The 27,502-nt window shown below is 58.2% G+C and overlaps 1 protein-coding gene across 1 annotated transcript; it reads left to right on the top strand.

The window, feature by feature from the left end:
- The first annotated feature begins 722 nt into the window (after window positions 1–722).
- NALF2 (NALCN channel auxiliary factor 2) lies at window positions 723–25,612 on the top strand. The gene is made up of 3 exons (XM_076347101.1): window positions 723–1,493; window positions 24,168–24,339; window positions 24,934–25,612. Exons 1-3 carry the CDS (start codon window positions 723–725, stop codon window positions 25,341–25,343), a joined length of 1,353 nt encoding a protein of 450 aa, XP_076203216.1. The 3' UTR covers window positions 25,344–25,612.
- The last annotated feature ends 1,890 nt before the right edge of the window (window positions 25,613–27,502 follow it).

The raw sequence follows: 27,502 nt of genomic DNA, 5'->3' as shown, positions 1-27,502 counted from the left end.
CACTCTCCGGGCCGGCGGCGCGGGACGAGGACGGGACAAGCCCCAGACAAGCGCGGCGGCGTGCGTAGGGCCCCGCGGTGCTCCCGGGCCGTCGGCGGGGGACAGGGCTCCGGGATGAGGGCAGGGGCACCCGCTCCCCCTCCCCGGGGCAGCGCTGCCGCGCGGCGCGCCCCGGCCCCGGCGGCCCCGGTAGCGGCGGGGCGGGCGGGCGGAGCTGTCCTTCAGCACCACGGCACCTGCCGCCGCCGGTGCCCGGGCCGGGCGGCGGGCCACGGGGCCGGGCCGGGCCGTGAATGGGCGGCGGGGGGGGGGGGGCGCCGGGCGGACGCGCAGGCGCAGGGCGGCGCGGCTCCTCAAGGTGTTGGCGGCGCGGCCGAAGATGGCGACAGACTGAGGGCATGGGGCCCGGCGGCGGCGGCGGCGGCGGGCGCGGCGGGGCCCGCGAGCTGGCGCAGCCGACGGGGAAGCGGAAAGCCGAGTGAGCGGGGCCGGGGCATGCCCCCGAGCGGCGGGAGGCGCTCCGCGGCCGGGGCCGGGGCCGGGGCAGGGAGCGGCAGCGGGGCCGAGCCAGCGCGGCGGCCGGCGGCGGCCTGTAGGCGGGGGCGCGGGCATGGCGGCGGCGGCGGCGGCGGCGGCGCGGCGCGGCGGCCGCAGGTGACAGCGGCGGCAGCGCGGCGCGCCCCGCCGCCGCCGCCGCCGCCCCCCCGCGCCGCCCCCGCAGCATGATCCGCGGCGCCTGGATGTACCCCCGCGGGGGCGCCGCCGGCGGGGCGGTGTGCTGCGCGCCGCGCCGCAGCGACAAGCCGGTGGCCGACCCCGAGCGGGCGCAGAAATGGCGCCTCTCGCTGGCCTCGCTCCTCTTCTTCACCGTCCTCCTCTCCGACCATCTGTGGCTCTGCGCCGGGGCCAAGCTGCGGGCGCGGGAGCGGAGCGGCGCCGGGCGGCCGCGGAGCCGCGGGCCGCGGGCCCTGCTGGCGGCCGAGCCGGCGGGCGGCAGCTGCGAGGCCCTGCTCGGTAACCTCAGCCGGGCCCCCGGCCCCGCCGGCCCCTGCCCCGCCGCCCGTGGCGACCTGGACTCGGCCTGCGCCCGGCTGCACGCCCTGCAGCGGCCGCGGGGCTCCCCGGCCGGCGCGCCCCTCCGCTCGCCCCCCGCCGCCGCCCCCTTCTTCGCCTCTCCCTCCTCCAAGAGGACTTTCCTGCAGGCTTACTTTAGGAACTTCAACCTCTCCTTTTGTGATACTTACACGATCTGGGACCTGCTGCGGGAGATGGCCGGCCCGGACGGCCTGGACTGCAGCGTGGACAACCTGATGGTGGACTTGGTGGTGGCGGCGGCCGGGGCGCTGGGCGGGGAGGCCTGTAGCAGCTGCGTCCAGGCGTACCAGCGGCTGGACCAACACGCTCAGGAAAAATACGAGGAGTTCGACCTCTTGCTGGAGAAGTACTTGCAATCGGAAGACTACTCGGTCAGATCCTGCCTGACAGACTGCAAGGTAGGAGGGGGCGTCCCGGGGTGCCCCCGTGCCACCGGGCGGGCAGCCTGGGGCGGGCTGCGCGCTGTCCCGTAGCCCCGCCGAGCCCCGGGGGTCCCGGCTGCAGGAGGGTGCTGGGTACCCCCTGCCCGCACGCCTGCCAGAGCCGCGCTCCCGCCTGCCCACGGGCTGGGGGGTCTCTCTCTGCCCCCCGAACCCCAGCCTGGCAGTGCCAGCAGGATGGGCCCAGAGCCCTCGGGATGCGGTGGTGGGAGCGAGAGGGCAGAGCAGGGCTTGGCCTGAGCGTGCGTGCACTCCCACATCCCTTCGCACCCATCCGCGCGCACACAGCCTCCTGACACCCCACTCCCTACCAGCCTCACCTGCACCCCTTTACGTGCACGCATGCATGTACACCTGTGCGCACGCAGGCCAAGCCAGGGCAGGTGTGGGGCCCCTCACCGCTGTCTCTGGCCTGCTGCTGTGGAGGGGTGCTGCACAGGGCTGGGGCAGCTCAGGGCTCTGCCCGACCATCGTTAAGCTGAGGTGTGTAGACAGGCGGTGACCTGAGATGAACCACGGTGCCGGAGCCCCTTCCCCGCACGCAGCAGCTGTTTTCCAGCCCTTCCACCCCTTCTCCCCAGGGAGATGGGCCGGGGGTGCTGGGATGTGCCTCCCCCTTGGCGTTCCCCCCAGCGTCATGACCGTCCCCAGCCCCAGGGCACGGTCCCCGTTCAGAAAGCAAATGGGTTGCTTCCCCCAGCATCAGTCGGATTGAGCCTCAGCATGGTGCCGTCCCCTCTCCAAAACAAGAGTCGTGGTTGCATCTCCGTCCAGAGCCCGGCGCGGTTCTGCTGGGCGCTCCCCTGCTTTCTCACGAGCCCTAGCACTGCGGCTCCTCCAGCCTCCGCCTGCTCCGAGCTGCCTGGCTCACCTGTGCAAGCTCCCTCTGGACATCGCCTCCGGGAAGCTTCATGGTCTTGATAATTAAACCTGCATTCCCTTTCTCGGAGCCGTGTCTTGGGGGAGAGGCAGCGGGGTGTGTTACAGCATCGTCCCCAGAGGGATGGTGGCAGAGCATCCCCCGGTGACAGGATGGGACTTGGCCACTGCTCTTCTGGGAGAGTTTTGAGGGACACTTGGAGCTGCGGTGGTGGCGCGGGTGGCTGTCGGCGCAGCGCTCGTCCCCTGGGAAAGCGCGGGAGCAGCACCAGGGCACAGCGCTGGGGACACCGGGGTGGTGTCTTTCATCAAGGGCACAACGGCGAGATCCTGGCCACCTCTCTCAGACCCGCGTTTGTAAGGAGCTGGTTTTGGAAAGGAGCTAGTGCTGGCGTTCTGGGCCGGTGCCAGGCCAGGTAATTACAATCTGCTTGCCCAAATTCCCCCTGCGGTTTCAAAGGTACGTGGTATTTAGCCTGCACCGAGTGGTTTGGTCCTGCTGCTCCGCTTCCGCGGTGAATGAAGGGATTCAGCACTGCCCGCTGTTGTGCTGCTCCCGCTCCCGAGGGCCCAGCAGAAGTGGGGTCTTCCTGTGCTGTCTCTTGTAGCGTGTACAGATGCCCTCACTTCAGGCTTAGCGTCCGTCTCTGCTGAGTCCGACGTGCTTGTGCTCGCTGGTATAGAAACCTAGAGAGAGTAGCAAAGAAAGATAGGAAAATAATCATTACCTTTGGGTCTTGGGCAAGGAGATGTTCCCATGGACTGTGAAGCATCTAGAAACAGAGCCGTGCTTAGATGAGTCTTCATTAAGTGTCTCTGGTCTTAACATCCTTGACGAGAAAGCAGGAAATGAGCTTAGGAGATGCAGAGCTGAAGGTGGCAGCGGCAAGGCGCGTACCTCCTCGCTTGCTCTGTGTCACATTGACGGTTGCATCCTTAGAGCATCTGCGAGCACCAGCTTTGCGATTTCACAGGCGGCATTTGGGAAGCAACAGGAGGGCGCGAGCAGCAGGGCCAACCTGTACGCGCTCACCCGGGCCACCCGCGAGGAAATTTCCAGTGCGGGTGCCCGAGTCTGCACGCACCAACCCGAGCCCTCGCAGCTCCTGCTCGTTTCAGTCTCTCGTGAAAATCAGGCCACTTATTTAAGGTGCTTCAATACGTATTTAGGTGCCTTACTTTAGGCTTGCACAGCTGTGAGTCTCAACCTCACCCTCTCGGTGGCTGTTCTCCATTTGTGAAATGAGGCTAACACCATACTCATCCAGTGTGGTGGTGACGAGCGAGTTTTGGCCTGATTTCGAGTCCTCTGGACTTCAGCAGGGGCTGCAGTTACTCCTTGCATTGGAAAATCTGGCTGGCGGGATTTTTAAAGCAGCCTGAATTTGTAATTCCTATCTGGATGCTGAATAATAGAACGTTTTCTGATGTGACTTGTGGCTGCACGCTGCTCATGTGAACACCCGCTTGTAAGCGACAGCAGAGAGCTACCGCTTGATGGTAAAAACATATGAGAACAAATGACAGCAAAACAGGAGAAGAGTGGAGGAAAACATAATAGACAGCTCAGCCGGCGTGAGAGGCTCCTGCAAAATCCTCGTAGCAGGACTCTGGCTGCAGAGAGCCCTGTAGCTGGGTAAACAGGATTTAAATAATATTTCTGGGGCTGGGTGAGTGTGCGGGGCAGGGGACCGTGCTCGCTGTGGGAGCAGCGCTCCTGCACCGCGTGGCTGCCTCCCATTTGCATCCTTCCTATTCCATAATAGCAGCTGGAAAAATGAAGGCAGGGAAACAAAGCAGCTCCAGCTCACCTGCACACAGCCTCCCTCTGCAGAGCCATGTATCCCCCTGTAATTTCGTCCCCAAGGAGCAGTGCGGCTCGATAAGCAGCACACATGGAGCTCTTTGGCAGCCAAATCAACCCGGTGATTTTGGCTCTTTATTGCATCTGCTTTAAAACAACAACAAAAGCCTCACTGGAGCAGCCAGTTCCTTCTTACGGCAGCAGGTTTGACCCCGAGTTAAAAACTTGGAAACCTGGAAACAGCTGAGCATTGCGTGTTGGTTTCAGGATGAACAGGGACACACGAGTCCCGTCATTCCCTGTTAATAAATCATCCCTGCGCTTGGTGAGGGAAAGGCGGGTGCTGCCGGGGGGGGTGAGCAGCATCCTGAGTATCCAAACCCCGGATCCGCCTGTGCCCGGGGCTCAGGGGAGCACTCAGGGAAGGCTGGGCCAAAATCTCCCCGGGAGCTGCGGGAGATAGAAATGCCATGAAATGGTGGGGTCTCTGTGTAATTCAGCTCTTTAGATTACTCATTGCTGTAATATTCTCCTAGGCCTTTTTATTTTCTGCTTGGAAATAATTCCAGGGCAGATCCCACTTTCTGCATACGTTGTTATTCCCATGCAGCACCAACAGCTTCCGAATCCTACTCCGAAAATGTTTTACTTATTACTCCTACAACTAACACCAAAAATCCCTATGGCTGACAGACAGTGAAACGTGAAAATACATTTCTCAGGTTTAGTGTTTATTTGCATTTTACATTTGATGGGTTTCGTGGAGGCTGGCTCTCACAGCCCCTCGCGGGCAGGTCCCCCGGCACCATGCAAACAGGGGAGGGAGAGGACAAAGCGGGTCCGCAAGGTCCATCCGTCTTCTGAAATACATTTCACCTCTTGCAGTGAAGAAGACCTGAATGCCAGCTGCTGGGGCCATGGTGCTAGTTAGCGGTGATGTACATAAAAGAGGTGGAAAATACTTGGTTTTTTCCTGCCTATAAGAGGGAAAATTCCTTAAATGAGTCGGGAGCAGCTGCCTGCCACCTCCGTCTCCCCTCTTCCTGTGCAACTTGTACCCTCTGTTGCTGCAAGACACGATGAACTTCGTGCACTGAGCGGTTGTGGTGACACGTTGGTAGCATCCTTCAAAAGGGCTCGAGGAGGTCACGAACCAGGGACACGGATGTTGCAGCTGAATGTCCCTCGGGAAATGCGGGGCAGCAGCAGCCCTTGCAGCAGGTGAGCCGTCGGCTCAGGCTTTGCAGGACTTAGTGCAGGACGAAATCCCTGTCCCTCCAAAGTGATGCCCTGTGGGATGCTTATGGCTGGTTTGGGCCTTTTTTCTGTCTTTCTGAACAGGCAAAAAAGCAGCGTTGCTCCAGCTTAGCCACCGCCGGATGAGAGGTTTGCTTCTGTAAAGGCAGAGCACTGTGTGTGTGCTGTCTCCCTCGCCAACAGCCGCTACGGAGAGCTCTCCTAAAAGTGCACACTCCCACCGGTACTAGGGCAAATCAAGATCTATGGGACAAAGCCTGCTGAATTAAGGGCTCATTAGGTTGCAAGAAACAAAGCTGTGGAGAGAGAAGGGCTGACAGCCAGGAGCTGCAGGGCCGAGGCTGGTAACAGAGCGCTGGTGGGAAGGCGAGGCTGGACAGGACCTGTAGCATCTCAAATTATATTAGATTATCAGGGTTTCTCTGCACGCGTGGGCCAGTGGCTGTTGAATCCCGCTGCGGCCCTGGCCAGATCTGTTTCTGCACCTCTGGTTTCCCCGTTACCTACCAGACAGCCTGTCTGGGGGACCCTGGCAGGGCAGGATTTCACTCCCAAGGCTTTCGCGACGTGCCAGTGCTTCCCTACTGTGGGTGTGCAGGCGATGCAGTGAGAGACAGAGGCCGCTCCCCACTGTAAGGTGCCGCAGCATCGCGCCTGACACAGCCCGTACCAAGCGGCTGGGGAGCAAATCTGCGGTGCCCGGGTTCAACACCCTCCGGGGGTCCTGTTTTCTTGCTCTTATTTAGCCAGAAACAGCATCAGCGATTGGTGTCTCTGCTGAGCATCCCTCCCTGCAGAGCATCTTCTGGAAACCCAAGCACGCCGGGGCCGGGAGCTTTGGGAGGGCCGTGTCTTGGGGGCATCCCGGTGCCAGGGACACCTCTTGGGGGAACCAAAGCAGCCTTTTACCGTCACAAAAGCAGCTCGAGTTGAGTTTGTCTGGGCTGGGCTTATCCAAAATGCTGCTCAACCTGGTGCATTCTGGCTCCGAGCCTGGATGGCTCCTTGCATGGAGACCCATGTGCAGAGGAGAGGTCCCTTGAGACCCACAAGAAAAGTGGTTTCACCAAAATCCTGCTTTTTTTTTTGTTTTTTTTTTTTTAAAATGTGAAGTCCAGGGTTGGAGTTACATTAACATTACGGCTTGCAGTGAATCCGCCGATGGGTGGCTGCCGGGCGCCCGGACCCCTCTCGCAGCCTTAGTGGCCTCGTGGGTGCTGCGCCAGGAGCAGCAGTGCCCGGGAGGGGAGAAGCTGCTCCCGAGCACCTGGGCAGTTCTGGTGTCTGTGCTTGGAGCTTTTCCTCAAGAACAAGCCTGGCTGGTGAGGTGGAGCTTTACTGGCATTTTCATGAGGTGAAAAAAGAATTCCAGAGTGATTCCAGCGGATCAGCACAGTACATAATTTGGCAATTTTAGCAAGACCACATGCGTGAGCTTAGCCGAATGCACAGCTCCATGTTACAACACCAATTCCATATAAGCAAAGGTAATTTTTTTCCAGCCTTGCATAAAGATGTGATTAAATTGTATAAAGAATTTGAACAAAAGGAATGTGTGGGTTTAGGCATGCAGTTACTGCAGCCACAGCCTCTGGCACGGCCCAATTCCTGCGCCTTGTGTCGGGGGCCACCTAGACGCTTGAAAACGGAGATCAAAGATCGAAAAACAGAAGAACCAAAAAATGAGTGATGAAAGGAGTTTGCTCTGTAATAAAAAAAGTGTCAAGGTGTCAGAAATGCTCTAGCAGTGCCCGGGACACATGGGAGCGCTGCGAGCCAGGAGGGAAGGGGGATGCTGAGTCGGTGCTTGGACAGTCCAAAGCTTAGCTTGGGGTTGAGACGTCTCAAGATGCCTGGGGGTGCGTGGTGGGCTGGCGGCTGGACCCATGCGGTTGCTGTGGGGTGAAGCAGCTTGGGGTGGGGGCAGCGGCCGCGGGGTGCTCCCCCAGCGCTCAGGCTGGGCTGTTGGGTGGTGGTGTGAATGGGTGGGGGGGTTTACCGCTGATTTCAGTGGTGTTTGGCTGCCTGCTTTCGGCTGGTTGGTTGTCTATTGGTCCTCGCCTGTTAACATCTGTCGGTGGTGCTTAAGGAAAAAAAAATAGGAGTTTTTAAAGGCAGCAAGTCTCCGTGCAGCAGCAGGCAGGTCGGCAAATGGTGCAGGGAAGAGGGCGAGAGATCTGTCTCCATCAAACTGTCACCAAGTAGCTACAAGTGACGCAGGTGCTGGCGCCTGTTCCTGCGCCCGTGTGCTCCCAGCTGTGCCTGCTGCCGCCGGTGCTGGATGCACGCGAGCCCGGGTTCCTCTCCACGTGTGCCCATCCCTGGGAGCACGATGCGCGTGGGGGCTTCACCGGCGGGATGGAACGAGCTCCTTGGAGAAGGAGGCTCAGCTCTGGCGGCAGAGGCGCGGTGCGATACTTCAGCAGCTAACGATGCCTTTTGGAAAGCGTCTGCTGTGCCATGGTCCTGTTGGGTGAGGGCAGCCTCTGGGAGTCAGTAAGCTCAGCAGCCTGTGCGACAGTATCAGCAAAATGTGTGACCTGGTAAAATGACACAACCCCCCCCGGGCCCCCCTTGCGGTACACTTCCATTGGCATGGGCTGCCTGGGGTGGCCCAGATCGGGGATGGCCACTTTTCATAACAGGCAGAGATACGCGCTGTCCCCACGGACAAAGGGATCTGCTAGTGTCGCACTGACTGCCAGCTGTGCAAGCATCCTTGCGCTTCGGGGGGAGAGGAGGCAGCACCCTCCCCATAGCCGGGCACCGAGAGGTGGAAGAGGATGCACACGGTGTCTGCTTGAACCCAGGACAGCGTTGGACCTGCCCACGCGGAGGGCTTCACGTGGTCCCCATCCGGGGACAGGCATCTTTTGCATCAGGAAAGGAGCCTTTTGTGCACAGCAGGGATCACACACAGCCTGGCCTCTCCCCGTGGCAGAGACCCCGGGCACCACCACAGGGCTCGGCACCTGGGAGCCCCGAGGACCGCACGCAGCAGCCCCAGCCCCTCCGCGCCCCAGGAGGCAGCTGCGTCTCATCAAAACATCCCATGGCCCCACGCCTGGCCCCACAGATGCCCCATGGGGCTTTTCCTCCGCTGCCCAGCTCCAGAGCTGCCTGCCGGGGTGGGAGGCAGGCAGCAGAGGCAGGAGTGCAGGATATACCTGGCTGCCAGGGGCTACTCCCGCTGTCACCGGGATGCCATTAGGATGCGGCTCATGCCTGGCTCCGTGCAGAGGAAGCTCGGCTCCTCTGTCGTTTGAAGGGCAATGACTCAGGGACAGCAAATCTGTGAATGAGACACGGAAGCTGCTTGGGCAAGAAGTAGCCATCTGTCCACGCTGCCTGCAGCCCTGGCTCCCGCGGCCAGAGCCGGCAGCTGCCTGCCTGGGGAGGCTCGACCAGTTTGGCCTCGCTCCTCTTCCCTGCTTGGCTTTTGCTCATGGCTTCTCCCCAGGCTCTCTCTCCCAGCCATGATCCAGGGGTGTCAGAGGGAGGAGCGGTGCTGGGCGCACACAGCCAGCGTGGGCTCCCCCAAAATCCACTGATGTAGCCGTCCTGTTAACAGGCAGCGTGAAACAGCACCACCTGGCAAGGTTTTGGCTTTCCAGAGCCCTGCCTGCATGAGCATCCTGGTGCTCATGGTCCTGGCTGGAGAAGGAAACACTGCCTGCCCTGCTCATCCCCTCGGGAGTAAAAGATACACGTATTTGGCATCTCGGCTGACATCTTATCTCTGCACAGCAGCTTCTGCAGCGCTTCTGGTGGATGGATGCTGCGGAGGAGCGGGAGGGCAAAGGGGTGGTGCGGCGGTGAGGGGAGCCAGAGAGGGGGGGACTGGAGGCAGGAACAGCGTCTCTCCTGGCGAGGACTGTGCTGGTGCCTGTGTTTCCCCAGAACAGGGAGCCTGGTGCACCTCGTGCCCGCAGGCACCATGCTGCACCGGTCCCCAGCACTCTCTGCTGCTGGTTGTTACAGAGGGAGAGGAGACAAGCGGAGATTTTCTCGGAAGTTTCTGAACAGACACGGTTTAGGAAGGGCGGCAGGGACTGGCCAGAGCAGGGGGAGCAAGACCTGTATTTTTGTGTTCAACGTAGTAAGAGTGCAAAGTTCAGCCTCCTCCAGAACTGGGTCTCTTCCTGACCTGCTTCTGGTCTTCAATGTCACTTTCCATGGAGCTGGATGGTGGAGAGTAAGAATGACCCCCATAACGAAGAAGTAAGTTGTAGAAGGAGGTAAGTCCTCATACCTGAGGCTACAAAGCAACTACCACCAGCCCAAGGTTGGATGGGAGCTCTGCTCTGGATGGTTTAATCCTCACAACAGGGTCCCCAGCATCATCCCCAAAGCCCCTGGGTTCTGGTGGGTGCTGGGGATGGGTGGGGGCAGGTCCTGGTTTCCCTGGGGGGAAACTCATCCCACCCTCATCCCACCCTGGGCCCCCTCCGGCCTCACTCATGGGGGGCCTTCACGTGGTTTCACTAGAATTTCCATTCTAGACCAGGGAAGCATCTCTGAGCTACTGTCTTCCCATGAGATGCTTCAGTTTCCAAGAACTGGCATTTTCAAAAAGGGGAAAAAACCTTTAGCCAGAACGTTCCCAGGCAGCCACGTTACCAACCACCGCTTCAGCAGCTCACCCGCTGCACAGACCTGCCTCTGCAAACGGGGGCAGGAGATGCTCACGGAGGCAGGGAGAAGTCTTCAGGTTCTTCAGGGCATGGCTGCTAGCAGAAACGCCATCTGTAGAAATGCTGCTTGTTGTTTGTGTTTGGCAAAATTTTGTAACCTGTCCAGTGCATCCATCACCCCTCCTCAGCCCAGCCCTGCTTCCCGCGGGACTGGCAGGGATTGGAAATCTCTGTGCCCAGGGAGTGCATCTGCTTGCCTGTTGAGGAGGGATGCTTGTGCAGGCAAGGCATGTGCCACACCAAAGTCCTGTGATTTTTGCTGCCTGCTGCTTAGGTGGATTCTAGGTGAGTGGTTTGGATCTGTACAACCTTAAGTTATTTGGATCTTTGTAATGGCCCCAGTAACTCTGCGTGAGGGCATTTCTCTTAAGTGGGCTGCAGAGCTTCCCTGCCCTGTGCCCTAAGCCCAGCCATGCCCACAAAGCAAACCTGCTCGCTGGAGTACCTGGGGTTGGAAGCACCTGGAGCATTGCAGCCCGATACCGAGCTGGTTGGGCATGTGGAAAATGTATCTGAGGAGGCGCTTGCAATAATCAAGGCATTTGACTCAGTGGTGTTTATGAACTTTGCCCGGTGTTCCCCTGTTATCTCTGCAGCACAGCTGGCAAAGGAGTGTCCATTGAAGTCTCTGCGTACGTATTCAAGAGCAGCATTTATTTGCTGTGGTGCGTTACTTGTTTGTCATCGTTCATTGCTCTCCTGTTAAGATGAGATTGTCAGGGAGCAGCAGTAGCTGCCGGGACGGAGGGCTGGCTTGGAGCATGGTCCTGGGGCAGCGATGAGCCCGGGGCATGGGGCAGCTCTCTGGACACTTCTTGCTCGTGGAAATGCAGGGGAAGCACTTCCACTCTGCGGAGGATAATTAACCTTCATACCCTGCTTTGGAAGTTCAAGTCTCTGTGTGTTAGCGTTACCAAAGATGCCGACCCCTTTGCTCAGCCCCTTGTCTTGCAGCACCCTGCCTGCAACTCGCTGCCTTCCCTCCCGCGCCCGTTTGCTCTGCGGGTGACGGGGTGCTGGGCACGCGGCCCCGAGGCTCCAGGTGCCGGCTGTTTTCAAGGGTCTAGCAGGCAGCAGCGGCCGGGGGAGCCCCCGGGGCTTGCCCGCATCCTGGCTCCTGGCCTGGGAGGGGGAGGCAGCCTGTGGGCAGGGCTGGCACAGGGGGACCGAGCAGACGTGCAGCTGCATTTGTGGCAGCTTTACAGAGAGGAGAGTCCCAGCCTGTCCTGGGCTTGCTCCAGGGGAGAGCAGCAGGGATGGGACTCCCCCGCAGGAGCGCATCCCTTGAGGCTCGCTGCCAGAGGAGGAGCGATGCCGGCCGGGAGCATCTGCCTGCTGCTCACCATGGAGACTGAGAGTTATCCTGGGTTTTCCCCACCTCCTCGGGTGCGTTAAGGCCCCACCTGGAAGGGAGAGGGAGATTTCTGCAAGCGGTGTTCAGCCAGGGATAAAAAAAGAGGTTCCAGCTCTCAGATCTGACACGAGCCGTGTCCAGTCCCTTGTCTCCATCAGTAGAAGCTGCCAGGAGTGCTGATAAGCATCTAGGAAATCATCTTTTGCTGTATTTAAGGGACCTCTGCACACAAGTTAAGTGTAACAGGCCCTTGCAGCTGCCTAAACAACCCCAGCATCAGCGTGGGAGACTGTGCACCTCCCTCTGACCACGAAAGGTGCCTGGGAGCCGGGCTGCCGAGGCGGGACCCTCCTGTCTCCCTGCTGTTTGCTGCATGAGGGAGCTGGGACGGGCCAGATCCTGCTGCTCACCCCCCCTCCGTGAGGTGCACCAAGCATGGCGCAAGGCAGGCCGGGTTCCCCCGGCTGCGGGGTGTGCCTTAGACCCTGTACCATGTTGTGTTCCCGTCCGTACAAAATGAGACCTTGCGGGACGCTGTGCACCATTCAAGCACTTGAGTGAGAACAAGGGGGCTCCTGGCAGCGTGCGGGATTGGGCCCTTCCACACGCATCGGTTGCGAAGGCAGCCCTGTCGTGATGCCCCAGCATAGCCCTTGCTGGGCTGGGCACTCGCACCTTCCCAAAAACGATGCTCCAGCCTAACCGCTTCCTTGGAAGGTAGATGCACCCGCTCTGCTGGAGAAACTTCTTCCTCGCCTCCATCAGCTGGTGGGTAATTTATGACTCGTGGCACTGAAGTGTCTAGCCTTTATTTTTTTATATCCTATCTGATGTAACAGGATGTTCTCATTATCTGTATAAATGTTTAATCTACTTTCGAATCCTGCTAAGCTCCTGGCTGCAGCAGTATCTAATGGGAGTGAATTCCTCAAGCGATGATAATACATTGCAGGGACCTGACTTTCCCTCTGTCCCAACTCAATCATGTTCATCTTCAGCTTCATAGCGGTCTTTAATTACTTTTTAACTAATTGGGCTGCTAGCAGATTAGGCTGCTAACTAACCCACTGGTCACCTGCAGCCTCACCAGGGGGGCTAGCCGGTGAGTGATGGGCATGCGTCTGGGTCGGCTAGTGCAACTGCCGCAAAGAAATCACTGCTCGCGAGCAGCCCTCCTGCCTGCCTCTCTGAGCCCTCCCGCCTCCCGAGGTGCTCTGAAACCCCCAGGAATTATTTTTAGGATGCTGGTTAATGGTCCTCTGGATTCCCTCTTCCTGCGGCCGGGCTCCCGCTGCCCGACAGGCACCTGCAGGAGAGCGGCACTCAGGACGGGATGCTTCCCCCAGCCCATCCAAGTTGTCTCCTTGTTTTTGTAGCTGAGCCGTGGTTCAGTTATAGCTGCTTAAAGAAGTGCTGCTCTGGAGCGAAATGCTGCTCTCCCAGCCTTTGCTTGGCTTTTTCTTGTCTTCTGCTGCTCTTCTTTCCTCTCTCGCCATCTCTTGGCGTTAGCATTTAGTTCGGCGCCCTCTGCAAGGCAGCCAGGCAGGACCGTGTGCTGGGGGGGGCTGTTAAGGAGCGGTTATTTGGTTACTCCTGCAGCCAGCATCTGTGTCGCTGGAGCTGCTCGAGCCTCCCGTGGCCTCGGGCTGGCTGCTCGGGAGGAATTTCATTTCTCATCGTTGTCTTGTCATGACACCTGACCAGTCTGTAGGTGGGTAGCTGGAGTCACTCATCCTCTGTTACTGGGTTATTCGGGTTTTGTTGCTGCCTTGACCCCCCTCAGCATCCCACGCTCCCGACCCAGCTCTGCCGGGGGCCAGCGCAGAAACGCGCCGCACAGCGGTGATGGGGTTCTCTGCCTCGTCTGCTTCCCACTGGCCTTCCCATGAAAAAGTGTTGTGTCAGGAGCTTCTCTGGGAGGCCGAAGGCTTAGTCCCGGTGCAGGGGTGCAGCCTGGCCATGAGCACAGAGCGCCGGGCTCCCATGCCCAGACGTGGAAGGTGAGCTCGATGCTAGAGCATCCCAGCGACATCGCGCCCCTGTGGCAGGAGAGAGGGAAGGGCTGGGGCTCCGGGGACCTGCCGAAATGCATCCCTGGCTGCACAGTAACTGGATTGGTTTTGGGAGGGAGGACTTGGCATATCCCCAGCAAGCGATGGGTGGGTGACCAAGCTGCCCCCTCTTCCCTGCTCCTCTCTGGCTAACCCGCAGGAGCAGGACGGGGGTGGGTGTGCCCATGCCGGGGTGGCCAGGGAGCATCCAGTCTGGTTTGCCATGTCTGGGCCAGGTGATGCAAGTCTGTTTTGGTGTTTCCCACCCCTTGGCTGGGGCCGCGGTGCCTGTGCTGGTGTGCCAGAGCCCTCGCAAGCCGGCAGGGTCGGGGCTCCAGGGAGGGGGCTCGGCACCTGCATGGCCTGGCCTCCCACCAGCCCCGGGACACCTTCCCCCATGGGTCCTGGCCATGCGGTGTCGCAGGGGAGATGGAGAAGGACAAAGCCCTCCAGATGCTGAGGAGAAGCTGCTCGCTCCCTGGCCACCGGCGGTTTGTCCCAGTCTCCTGGCCAGCTCTCCTGGTGTCCATCCCCTTCCCACGCATACCTTCACGCTCCCGTCCTGGCCTCACCTTCCCGGCGAGCTGGTCTTCTCCTTTCCAAACCCCAGCCAAAACCCTTCTTGAAAGGAGAGCATAAAGCAGCAGTCTGGATTTACTGTTGCCCCTCTCGCTCGGTGGGCGCAGCGTGGGAGTGCCGGTCCTTTCTGCCTTTACTGTGCTCTCGGGCTTGTGTGCATCAGACGTTTCTCAGGACAGAGACTGTCTACTGCTGGTGTCATGCAGCCTGTAGCACAATGGGGCCCAGTTCTTCCTTCCAAGGCACTTCCAGAAGGAGCAGGCTCCATGTGCATTTTGTTTGGATTCAATGCATTCGTTTTACAGCAGCGCCTGCAGGCAGCCCACCAAGACTGGGGCCACATTGTACTAGACACTGTCCAACCACGGGTAGTCACTGCCAGAAGAAATCACAGGGCGAATAGAGGGGACAGACCCAGGGTGCGGGGGGGACTGAACACACTGTCGACATCACGTATGCTGGAGCGAGAGCTGGGAGCTGTGGGCAGCAGTGAGCAGAGCGCTTCCACCCCATCGTCATCCTCCCTGGGAGGAAGGACGCGTCTATCCCAAGGTGGAGTTTGATAATTAAATGAAAATATTATTTCATGGGAATGGTAATGTTTTTGAGCAGTGATACGGTATCAAAAGCCTACTGCAGTGGGCTGGCGTCCGCAGGAGCGGTCGTGCAGGGCTGAGTGGCTGCAGGCGGACGGCTACACCATGGGGGTAAGCCCCGTCCGGGTCCCAATGGCCACGGGGCCACCGTGGCAAACCTGCACTGGGCAAAGTGGGAGCTGCGGTCGGTGGGAGGGAAGGGGCTCCAGGCAGCGCTGGGCAGGGAGCGGGCAGCGCTGCCTGCCCTGTGGCCCAGGGTCCTGCACCTCTGCCCCTGCACCCCGTGTCGCTGTGGCTGCAGTACCCTGCACCATAGTGAGAATCTGTACAGGGTGTTTTGCTGGAGGGTGCACGGGGGTGCAGGGAAATGGGGGGACCTGCGACGTGCAGGCACACGGGTACCAGCTGTGGAAAGCGAGGGGGCTTGGCGGTGGTCACTGCCTTTCCATTCGTCCAGCTGTGACGTTAATTAGTGTGGTGGGGGTTTTTTTTTTTTTCTTGCTTGCTGTGTGATAGATAGATGCAGCCACACAGCCGCGCTGGGATGCCAAGTGCCGTGTCTCCGAAGTGCAGTCCCGTCCGCAGTGCTGCTGAGGGCTGTCCGGTGTCCGAAGCGGGGCCGCGAGCGCCGCTGTTCCGGGGGATGCTTCCTGTTTCGGTACAAACCGCAGTTGCGGGCTGTTCCTCCTGGGTTTGTTCCAAGGCGAGAGTTGCATCTGCTGGGATGAGACCAGGCTTTTCCCTGGCCTCTGCACGCAGCAGCCCTCGGTTGTAATGAGCAGATTAGCAAAGAAATGAGCCTGTAAATGCGGTGCCCGTCCCCTGATAGCATCCCCGGGCTGGGAGCTGGCACTGCTAACCAGTGCCGGGGGCTGCCCCTGGCCCAGCACACCTGTGGGTGTTGAAGGCGTGCGTGTGTTTGCAGAGGCAGGTTGAGATGTTCGTTCTCCTGTCCTTTGCCCAGTCCAGGTGTTCCCAAGGTGTGTGTCGAGCTACCCGATATCGTGAATTTTTAGTGCGATAGGATTGTTACCTGGGCTTTGAGTGTGTATCAGGTGCATGGAGGTCATGCTTTAAAGCTGTTTTCTCTTAGTTTTGAAAGATGAGCGCTTAGGGAGTTGTGTGTGTCTCGCACTTGTTTTGAGTAGCTTGGAGGGGGGGTTACTTTGGGGGGCTTTTTCTTTTTTTTTTCCTATAAAAGAAGGGGCATTCAGATCGTCTCTTTAATCCAAGAACTGGGAATTAAAACTAAAATGCTAAAAACTATGAGCTGCTTCATGAAGTCACTAAGGTGGCATGAGCGGGTAGCTCTGACTTACGTTGCTTCTGGGTAATTTGGGAGTGACTTTGTCAATGAGGTCAAGGGACGTGGGTCTGGTCCCGGGACATGGGTGGGAAGCCGTGGCTGGGGAGCACGGGGCGGGGGGGTGTCTCCTGGCCAGGATCCTCCCCGAAGACGAGCCTGCTCGGTGCCGGACCCGGCACGGCCTCCCCTGTGCCCGTTCTGCCCCGGCACACCGCGTGGTCGCAGTGCTGGGGTGACGAGCCGGGATGCAAACTGGCGTCGTGCAGGGGATGGCTGGGGGAAAACTAATGGGAAAACAAACCCTGGAGATGGGTGGGCTGCAGGGTAGCGGAGAGCCCGGCACGGGTATATGCCGGCTGGCTCTGGTGGGCAGCGGGCGGGATGCCGGTCCAACGGCACGGCACAGCGTTACCAGCGATGTTTGAGGAACACCGGCTCTGGCAAGCGGCCGGGGTTCGCACCGGTGCCATTCCAAGCACCCCGCAGCCTGCGTGCGGCCGGCCCGTTCCCACCGAGCGCCCGTCCCCATCCCAGGCTGTTCCTGCTGGCAGCCTCCGTCGCGGCGCCCAGAGCCACAGACGCTGACTCCCCTCCGTCCCTACGGTGCCGGGGTACAATGGGCAGAGGCCCTCGCCTCCCCCCGTTGTGAAATGGAGGATCCGCAGCTCCAGCGCTGTTATTGCCAGGCACAAGTCAACATTATATGAAAATAAAAAGTAAAAACAATACAAAAAAAAAATAATCACACACAGTTGATGGGTTTCGGGGTTGGATTTGTTTTTTTTTTTCCCCCTCCCCTAAACCAGAGCATGTAAACGTGGCAAGACGGGGATAACACAGCTCCAGAGCTATCAAAGAAGTTACCAAAAAAACAGCTGTTACAGATATAATGTTAGAACAGCCTATAGCAAGGCTAATTAAAAAAAAAAAAGCTGTTTAAAAAACTCAACATTGTTAATGTCAGAATTGCAGGCAGCAGTAATTGAATACAATGGTAATTGGACATTGCAGCTTGTGTTTGTGACTCCTCCTGGCCAGCCGTGGATGTTAGCATTCCCTTAATCCTCTGCCATCCAAGGGGGCTCTCCTCTCCCCCTCTGCACGTCCTGCTTCCCGCGCTGCATCCTGATGTGCCAGAGCTTGGAGAGATGCCCGAGCGGCTCATTAGCAGTACTCATTTCCCTGTGTCCAAGACTAATGAGGCGCAGCCACTCCAGATGCTCATCTCAGGCCATGAGGGTAATGTGAGTCCCAGGAACCGCTCCGGGAGGGGAGGGGGCAGCTCTCGGCCGGGGGGGGGCTGGCAGGGGCAGGCAGGGATTTCTCCTCCTGGCCCACCTGGAAGCTGATGGCTGGGCGCACACGGTGTCCCGATGAGCAAGACGTGAGCGAGCTCCCTGCGGGTGCAGGTGAACGGGGCGGTTTTGGGAGGAGGGTTTCGGGCAGGTTCCCTGGCGCTGATGGGGGTCTGGTCGGAGGGAGCGGCGAGCCCGGCGGGGCTGGCAGGGGCTTGCGGGATGCTCATGCACGGCCCCAGCCCCGCGCAGCTGCAGCCGGGTCGAGCACCCGTGGCCTTGGCAGCAGCAAAGAGGAGGAGGAGAGTCGTGACTGCAGAGCCCGGCAGCTTCCAGCATGAACCCCCAGCCGCTGACCCAAGCACGCTCCAGGGTCTCCTTCCAGAGCTGACCCCAGCGTTTCCTCAGATTAGTCAGCAGAGCCCAATATTATTGCAATTAAATACAGCCCCGGGCAGCTTTGCCAAGCTATAAACTCGCACTCAGTTTCTCAAAGCATCCAATTTGCCTGCGCCTGGTGTAACCGCTTGTTACTGCTGGTCAGGGGCTCCGCTCTCCCTGGGCGTCCCCTCGGTGGGAGCAGCGCGGGTGGGGGCATCGGCCGGTAGCGCCGTGCCGGGGGGTGCCCCGGGGCAGTTGGATGGGGGAAATCCTCACCGTGCTCAGGCGTGAGGTTAGCAGAGGGCGAGCACCAGGTCTTGCCTTTTCTACGCAGAATGAGATTATTTTGCAGGGGAAGGTTTCCTGCTTCCCTCTCTGCCCTCGTTATCCTCCTCCCCCTCCGGTCTGCAAATCCCCCTTCCAGAGGAGCGGGTGCTGGGCCGGGGATGCTGCCCCAGCCCCTGCCTCTAATTACAGAGAAGGGGTCGTTGCAGCTGGCCAGGCTCCCTGTGCTATTAGCAGAATTTTCCTGGGGGAAACCTCCCAGGCATTGGTTCCTGCTCTAATGGGAAAACAGCAGCTCGTTGGGTTAATTACAGCTGGTGGTCCCGGTGGGCATCCAGACCATCCCAAGCACTGCATCCTCTGCAAAGGTGTCGCATCCCAAGGATGCTGCTCCATCCCTGCCCCTTGGTTCTCCTGAAATTTAGTTGGGGTGGTTCAACAGGCAATTCCAGTGTTTACAAAATACTGGCAGCACCTAGATTGGCATTGAAATGGCCAAATTACTTTAAAAAATGAGTACGTTATTTTGTGCAGAAATACTAAGAACGCAGAAGGACTCTGGAAAAGCTGTTTGATAGGGGATGCTATCCTGGTACTGACAGGAGGCAGCGGGAGAAGTGCAGGCAGCAAGGAACTCAATTTGGCACAGAAGTGCCTGGGAAAAGGCCGTCCCTCTGACTGCTGCATTCAGATATCGGTGGAGGTGTGAGCAGACGGGTAGCTTAATTAGATAGCTATTGGAAATCCAGTTCATTTTGTTTCTTTTTAATGTCTTTTATGATGGGGTATTTCGGCACACCTGCAAAATTCAGATGCAGATAGATAGCCTGTCCTCCTCCTCCCATATAAATTGGGTGTCTGAAGTTGGCCCCTTTCCTAGGCAGCAAAACTCCTTGTGCTTTCTTGAGTCATCTAGCTAGTCCTCTGAGCTAAAAATGCAGGAAGAGGGCACAGAAATAGAGCTTTTTGGAGTTCAGGTCACTTATATTTACTTGGCCAGGCTGGAGATCAGCCAAAAGCAAAAACAGAATGGAAGAAATGCTGATTGCAACCAAAGTCACTTCCTGAAGAAACCATAAAGGGCAAGGATGGAAACCAGCGAGCTTTCCCCATTGATTTAAGCACAGAATAAATTTCTTCCTGTCCTAAATTCTCACGCATCCTTTATAATGGCAAGAGAAAGCAGGTTGCATGGGGTAAGCTCAGAGATATCGAAAGCTGTGGAAAAACCAAAGCCATAAGGCTGCTGCTTGAGCATCCCAGGGAGTTTGCTCCTTGCCTGTAACGCTGATCTTTGCAGGTGCGTGTCAGGAGGATGCTGGTGTCTTCTAGAGATCTGCCCACGTCTCAGCCTGATCCCGGTGGAGCGGGGCAGCTGCCAGCCCTCTTGCACCAGCAGGTCTTCGCTGTCTTTATTTTTGAACAGACATGGGCCGTTTCCATCATGCACAGCTGCGGGAATGCCCGCTGCAACACCCGGAGGACCCACAGCCCGGCAAGGCGAGGGTTGGCTGGGACCGGGGGAGCCACTCGGCTCTGGTGCTTCCCTCTGGGCAGGTGGGTGCCCTGGAAAGGAAAGGGAAAAGGGAAGGCACCTGGGAAATCCTGGTGCCTGGTCGCAGTTTCTAGGTGAGAGGACCTCCTCTGCCCTCTCCAGTGGCTGAGGTATCACCAGCTCTTTGCAGCCTTTCACTCAGTATTCTCATTAAATTCGCAGGAATGTCGTCATCTGAGACCCCAACCCTCTGCCAAACTTCCCTGATAGAGGTCAACAGAAACATTTTAGGGGGAAACCGTGCAGATCCATGCAGAGTCTGCTTGTGCAAGCTGTGTTTCCGCAGGAGAGCGGGATGAGCCCGAGCTCCTTCCTACCAAGCTCTCGGGAGTCTCCTGTGCCGGCTGCCCCTTCTGCCTGCGGGGCCGATCCGCGGGTTGCTGCAGCCCAGAGCTGGAGCTGGGACAGTGCAGGTGACGGCCATGGTCCCCTGCCAGGGGACCCGGTGTAGCATCCCTCCTCACCGGGCTGCACGCGTCCCCAGGCGGGAGCCGTGAATGCGACCGGGGCCTGGGAGGCAGCACGGGGGAGAGTCAGAGATGATTAAAGCGCTGGGAGGGAGACTCGCAGGAAATGTGAGAGAGTAAATCAGTCGAGCTTGCCTAAGTTATGACTAAATGGGGAGCGTGATACATCTGCAAATATTAGAAATGTGTAAACACAGAGGAGGGAGAGGGATGTTTTATGGAATGATTGAAGGGAATGAACTTTTGGATGGAAAAATGTAGGTCAAGTATGAAGGAAAACTTGTAGGCAGCGAGATAAGTGCTTTCAGCGGTAAAACAACCTCCTCGGGAAACGCGAGAAAGTCCCACTGATGGAGATGTTTAACGCTAAGCCAGATGAGGGCCTGAAAAACGGGGTGAGTGGGAGGGATGGACTCGGTGTGCCCCATCTGGTCCTTCCACCTGCACCCACCGGGCTGGCAGACGGGGCCGGGCACGCCAGTGGGACCCATCCAGCTCCGCACAGGCTGTGCTGGGCTTTGGGGGGGTCCCCTGGGGCTGCCAGGTGGGAGGACGGGTGACCTACAGAGCAGTTACCCTGCAGACATCGCTTTTCTCTTGTGAGGGTCCACGTGCAGCACTTCTGCGTCCCCTTGGCACCGCCCGAACAGTTCGGCCCCCCGGGGAAGCATGGAGCAGCAGCCTCGCACCGCTGCTCGCCCCAGGGAGGGGAGCACCCACCGCTGGCCCTGGGCAGCGTGCTGGCTGTGGATCACGCTGCAGATTGGATCCCTTTCCCATTCGTGACCTGTTTGTGGAGGGATGCTGGGGTCTGCTGTTGCATGTGCTGTCGCTTAGCATTTGCAGCAGAATTTTTGTGAGCAAATACAACACTTTGAGCTGTATATAAATGATGCACTTCACGTATTTGCTATTTATTGTTCATTACCATGGAGCACTGAAGAGCGTGGGCGAGAGAGAGACTTAAGTGGCAGGACGCTGTTGGTGCTATGTGACTGGCAGACTTGTTGCATAGAAAAAGCCCAAATGATTAATCACGAAAAGTGAGTGGCAAGTTATCCTTTCCTGGTGCGTATCTTAATTCTTGTTTAAATTTGCAGGCTGTTTGTGGTGTAGTTAATGCATCCAGTTTTAAATTCTGAAAACTTTATGACTTGGGGGAGAATTCATCCCACCCAACTTCAGCTACTCAGAACTCAACCAGCTAGTTGGCACTAGCTGTCAGAAATCCTCTACAGTCAAAAGGGAAAGAGAGCAGCACCTCCAACCCCTTCGCTGTTGGGTGCTCGGGGTACTCCGGTGCTTTGGGGGGATGTGTTGTTCTCAGGATGCCCTCTCTCTGTTGCCTATAAAGGCAGCCCAAATAACTAACTCAGATAATTAATAATAATTAAAATAATAACTAATTTTTAGAAGATTGAAATTAAGGAAATTCACCCCTTCCAAACGCCTTAAATCTCCAATAGACCTAAAAACTCTTCGGAAAACGTGTTTCATAGCAATTTCCACGGGAGTGCTTGCTGGGGGCAGGTCTGCGTGCCTGCCCGCTGCCTGCCTGCTGCCTGCCCGCTGCCTGCCCGGCCCGTGGGGGCTGCAGTGGGGTGCCTGTGCCCTCTAACAGGGAGAAGGGGAAGGCATCGCCTTCAGCCAGGCGAGCCGGAGCCCTTGCCTGCGGGGTGCCCCTGCCCGGGGCCGCTGCCCACTCTCCTGGGGCTGCGTGTCTCGGTTGCCATCCTCGGTACGTCCCTCCCAGAGGCGTCCCCACGTTTCAGGCTATCCCATAGCGTGTCTTTGCAGCTGCAAGCTCTTTGAGGCAGGGACCTCTCCGTTTTGCTCCAGATTACATGTGTGTCTGTAGTTGTGCGTAAATGACGGCATCGTGTCAAGGCCAGGACTTGCTGAGTCCTCGGACTGAAGTAAGGATGCGTCCTGTCTGGCTAAGTCCTGGACAGTCCTGGACAGTCAGTGGATGGTTTGAAGCCTGTTTTATACCTTCTGGTTCTCCGTCCCATCTATCATAACATGTCACTGTCCACTGAGATGTCTAACCCTCCTTTACGTCCTGTTGAGGTCCCGTGGAGAGCAATGATAGATGCTTTCCCGAAGGAGAAAAGCTCATCACGCTTGTGGAGCGTCATGTGCCACCCCGCTGAGGGGTCCTTCTGCGTCCTCCTCACTGTCCCACCGTCCCCTTGCTCCCGACAGTGTCCCCGAGGGAGCGGAGGCTGGTGGGGAGGACACGCGTTGCAGCTGGAGCATCTCTGGAGCACGGGCTGTGCTCGTCCTGCCCGTTTCCCCTCCTCCTCCTCGTCCCCGGGGGAATCAGCCCAGGCAGATGCAGATCCGGACCTCGAAGCTCTGCTTCCTGGTTGTGTCCTCACAGGCTGATTGCAGAGTCGGTCCCTTCTCTGGAGCCGTTCCACTTTGTCTAAGTAATTAACATCCAATGGGCCGGGGAGAAAAAGCAGGACTGGATTTCCCACATCCCAGCTGAAAGCCCTGACCACAGGGCTACTGACTGCTCTGAAAGGCTTGCTCCATATATTGTGTCCTGGTCCCGGTTAAACTTCTTGTGATGAAAGTTTCACCAAAACTAACATGCTTCCATGAAAATTCTGGTTTTCATGATTTGGCATTTTCCAGGAAAAAAAAAAAAAGAAGCTAAAATAACTTGCCAAGAATTTCCCAACCAGCTTTAATCCTGAGACACTACCGTGGTCCAAACAAGCGATGATAAGGATCTATGGAAACATGGGAAAACAAAGAATTGATGTTTTCAAAGCCTCCAGAAAATAAAAATGCAGCTGGAAGGAGGAGCACGGGGTTTTCTCCAAGCACGCCGAGGAGGGAAATTCATTCCCTTTGAATCGCAGGGAGTCCTTTCTAGCTGGTTTCAAAGGAAGCTGGATGTGGTCATTAACATGACCTTAACTCTGTCGCTCGTGCCTGGATACATTCATAGATGAGCTGGAAGTGCCACGGAGGGTCCTGCTCTTCCCAGCGGCATCATGGGTTTCTTGCAGGCTGAGGAATGACTGCTGACCATGAGAAACAAGATCTCCCTCCCTTTTACAGCGAGCGAAGCCAAACAATTTCCACCCGTGCCTGATGCTCGGGAGATAAAAGGGGGTGCGGGACATACGGTCTTAACCGAAGCCATCTGGGCTGTGCCAGGCCAGCTGCGATGGGCACGAACACACGGAGGGTGGAAGGGAAGAGCTGGTTTTTGCTGAGGAAGGTCATCTCGGTCAGCGGCAGAGGAAAGCCGCTTTCTCTCCCCTGCTCACGAGTGGCTGTGTCAGTGGCAGTGGACCCGAGGGAGGGCGACCGGGGACCGGACGGGCTGGAGAGGCAGGGGTTGTGGCACAGCCTTGGATCTGCAGTCGCAGGTGAACCCCCAGGTTGCTTTTGCTTCTGGAAATGTTGCCAAGCACAGCTCTAACCAGTGGAAAGGCGAGTGGAGCACACAGGGGCATCTGTACCGCTGTTTGGTACATTTGAGTGTCAAAATATGTCTGTAAAATGAACGTGTTCCCCCCACGGTCTGCCCATTTGAGCCAAAAGAAACAGCACCACGAAAAGGGCCAGATTTCTATGAATTGGGAAACTCCCCCAGAACCAGGTAGGAAGGGGTGGGGAAGGCGAGGAAGGCGTTATTTGGTGGGTGGGGAAGGCAAGGAAGGTGTTATTTGGTGGGTGGGGAAGGCGAGGAAGGTGTTATTTGATGGCAGAGAGGGACGAGCCTGAGGCTGCAGCAGCTGCCTGCGCTGGATCCCAGTGGTGCCCGCCTGCTTCTGGCCAGCAGCTTTTCCAGCAGGCAGAGACCTTTGGAAATTTCCGATAAAGATCAGCCCGCAGTCTGTTTTGCTGTCCCATGTCCCATGTTCAGAGCTGATGGGGACCAAAGTGCTTTAGAGGAGGCGTAAATCCCTACCCTGCCCTGGGGGAGCAGCGGGGTGTCTCAGGGAGGAGGAAGATGCTCTGGGACGGGCGATAAGTGGTGCTTGAATTTTTCACATGATGGACCAAGCTCTCGGTCTCCCTTCCCCTTTCACCCTGTGTCTCTGCAATGCTTCGGCTACCCCGGCATTTGGGGAGGTGACATGTCCCTCTCGGTGGCTTCCCCTAGGCTGTCTACAAGGCCTGGCTGTGCTCCGAGTATTTCAACGTGACCCAACACCAGTGCCGACACCGGATCCCATGCAAGCAATACTGCCTGGAGGTGCAGACCAGGTGCCCGTTTGTGTTACCGGACAATGACGAGCTGATCTATGGAGGTTTGCCTGGCTTCATCTGTACGGGTAAGGAGGTCCAGGGAACGGAGCCAGGCTCCTGCCCACCCCAGGGGGCATGGGGGGACGGGGCAGGGGGGGGTGCTGATGAGCCCCGTCGCACTTTGCAAGCCATGGGCCAGATTTTGAAGTTTTTTTGGGGCGGAGGGGGAGGAGGTACAGCGTGGAAACACGCGAAGCACTGCCTGGCTGCTGAAACGTGGCCATCTGGGGGTGAGGTGTACGTGGTTAATGGAGACACGGCAACAACAGCCCACAGCTTAGCGCAGGAAATGAAAGCCCTACCTCCAACTGAAAGCTAAAGCAGGCATGTAAGGGGCTGAAGGTAACGGGATTAAAGCAGGGCCGGGACATTTAACTGCTACAAGCAGCATTTGGGGTGTCCTGAACATGTCCCAGGGCTGCGGTCTCTGCCTGCACGCTGGTCCGCGCAGGCTCGCAGCCCCACTGGGGGCAGGTCCCAGGGGGTCTCTGGGTATCCCGGTTCTCAGGCTCTGCCTGTCCCGTGGCGCGTGGCTGGCAGGCACCGGGGCTCGGTCCCTCTGCAACCCCGTCCACGGTCTCCCGCTGACCCCCTCCTCTTCCTCCGCTTCCTTGCCGCAGGGCTGCTGGAGAACCAGCTGCCTGACGAGGAGGCCAAGTGCTGCGAGGTGCAATGGGACTCCTGCGACCACCCCCCAGACAGCAACGACAACACATCCCCCAAATCCACAGCGTCAGAGTCACTCCATTTCCACCGCCACGACCCCCACCTCCATCACCAGCGGCAGAACCACTACCACCTCTACCACCACCACCACCAGTATCACCAGCCCCACTCCCCATCCTTGCTGCCAGTCTCCGCAGGGTCTCGCCTCGGCAGCAGCCGGATCAGACTGTGCGTGCTGGTCCTGATGCTTCTCCACACCATGGTGTCCTTCTCGAGCGTGCACGGCGGCAGCGGGGCAGCCGGCGGAGGGCTCAGCCTGGAGGCCCTGCCCGCCCTGGAGGAGAGCGTGGCACGGGACGAGTGATGCGGAGGAGAAAGCCGACCTCCAAGAAGAACGCCAGATCTTTTTCCACTAAGGGGGGCACATGCTATTCCTCCAATGGGAGGCACGGGATTGGGGGTGACGCACACACACACACCCCCGCACATACCCCCAAGAGCTGCTCGCCGCGGGGCATCCCCGTGATGAAGAGTCTCTAATGCGCACAGGGCTGCGGGACTCGGCTTTGAGAAGGGTTCGGTCAGTAGCAGCCGGGCAGCGTGGCGTGCCCGGCCTCGCCGAGGCGCCGGCGCAGGAAGGTACGGCACGGGGGCGGGGGGAGCGGAGGGGAGGGGGGTCTCTTCGGAAGAAGTATCCCCCTGGGACTGCCACGCATCTCCCGGCCGTCTGCCGCGAGTGCCTTGGGCGCCCGCACCTTACCCGCCAGTGATATGCCAAGGGTTTGACAGTCAGCCCAGCCCCCCATTTCTTTTCCTCCTCGGTCTGTAAATCCCGAAGGGCCAGGCAGGCAGGGAGGCAGCACCTCTTGGCACAGCCTTGCCCCCCTCTCCTGTCCCAGGGGAAAAACCCAGCAACTCAAGGCAGAACCATCCTCATGGGGTGCAGTGTCCTCAGCGTGGCATTCCCCTCGCTGATGGGATTTGGGGGACAGGAGTGGGACACTATTATGCTACACTGTGGTACTACTCGGGGTTCGTCTCATTACATCCCTGACCTGCTCCTCCAGCCTTGCCTTTCCTGCTCTTCTGTGCAAGGAGGTGGCGAGGGAGGCAGGAGGCACGGAGCAGGAGGGACATCCCCAGCATTCCTGCATCCCACTTTGCCAAGCGTCCTGATGATTTGGTTTAACCTTTTTTGCTTTCTTTCCTGACTGGAGCGGCTGGTCTCCGAGCGGAGTTAGGGAGATGTGACTCCAGCAGTGCACAGGCTAAGCGAGGGAGAGGGATCGTGCATGGTAACAATTGGATGCAGGGCATCAGAAGGCATCCCTCCATGCTTCCCAGCTACAAATCATCGACTGGATGGCAAAAGGACTGGGCAAAAGGGCTGGAGAAATCTGGCTTGTAGGGAGAGTCTCCCACACAAAGAAGAGGCGCTAATAAAGCCCAGCTGGGGAAGAGAGTTTTTGTGAATACTTTCTATCCATGGATGCCCCCCAGATCAGAAAATTTCTAGGAGCCCAGCTGAGACAGCTGGACTCGGCCGGGCAAGGTGCTGGCTGGTGCAGCCACATTTGGCTCACTTGGTCGTTTTTTTTAACCTGAGCTCAGCGTAGCCAGGGATTCAGCCCCAAACAGACATCGGATCCTGGTTTCCTAGAAAACTCTCAAATTCTCCACCCACCCACCAGGAACTGTTTGCAGCATGAATACTGCGAGGTGGTGCATGGGGGACGGCGCTGCGCCTCCGGGCCAGGCACCAGCGACAGGAAAGTTCATTCTGGGTGTGGGCGAGGGGAAGGAGGAGGGTGCGTTTTAGCACGAGTCAGCTGCAAAGGGTCCTGGTCACGATACGGATGTGAACCTGCTCGTTGCCTACAGAGGACGTGCGATGGTCCCTCTGTTTCTAGGCTGCCTCTTGACGGGGAGCCTACGGCAGAGCCCAGGGTGGATCGCTGCAGCCCTGCTGGGAGGCAGGGATGGAGCAGGAGGAATGTCCTGCTGCATCTCAAACCGATCCCGGATCCCTGCGGGGGTCCAAGAAGTCACAGAGTTGAGGACTGTAAGAGTTTTGTGGTTTCTGGTCTGTTGCGGTGAAACAAAACCAAGCAGAGCTCCATGAGCAAAGCTACTTCCTACCCGGCTGGAAGAAGGAAGTACCGGGCATCTCGTGGGAAGGACAGGTTTCCTGACGTTTCCAGCCCATTTCCAGACCAAAGAGGCTCTGAGAAGCAGCTGAATGTTTGATTTCTGCTTTGACTTGAATCTCAGAGCTTTGGGGTGATGTTTACACGTTGTCAGTTGCCTGTTACCAAAGTCCCGCAGATACAAAGCCTGTGAACCCGCTGTCCCTTGGGTGTTGGGCTAGGAGAGGTGGTGCTCACGGAAGATGCAGAGTGTTTCCCCCAGCAGATTTCCTTGCGGTTGCTACCCAGAAAAGGTAGGACCATTCTCGTTTGACTATTCCTCACAGCATCCGTATATTTTCAGTCTAGTTTACACCAGTCTGAGAACTTGGACGTG

This window comes from Aptenodytes patagonicus, chromosome 9 (genome assembly GCF_965638725.1).
Source record: "Aptenodytes patagonicus chromosome 9, bAptPat1.pri.cur, whole genome shotgun sequence".
NCBI classification, from domain to species: domain Eukaryota; kingdom Metazoa; phylum Chordata; class Aves; order Sphenisciformes; family Spheniscidae; genus Aptenodytes; species Aptenodytes patagonicus.
This window is presented reverse-complemented; position numbering and strand designations above follow the sequence as displayed.

Excerpts from the sequence above, each read along its gene's own strand:
- NALF2 (XM_076347101.1), top strand. The coding sequence starts at position 723 with ATGATCCGCGGCGCCTGGATGTACCCCCGCGGGGGCGCCGCCGGCGGG. Across the intron at positions 1,494-24,167 it reads CCTGCCTGACAGACTGCAAG|GCTGTCTACAAGGCCTGGCT; the intron begins GTAGGAGGGGGC and ends GGCTTCCCCTAG. Across the intron at positions 24,340-24,933 it reads GCCTGGCTTCATCTGTACGG|GGCTGCTGGAGAACCAGCTG; the intron begins GTAAGGAGGTCC and ends TCCTTGCCGCAG.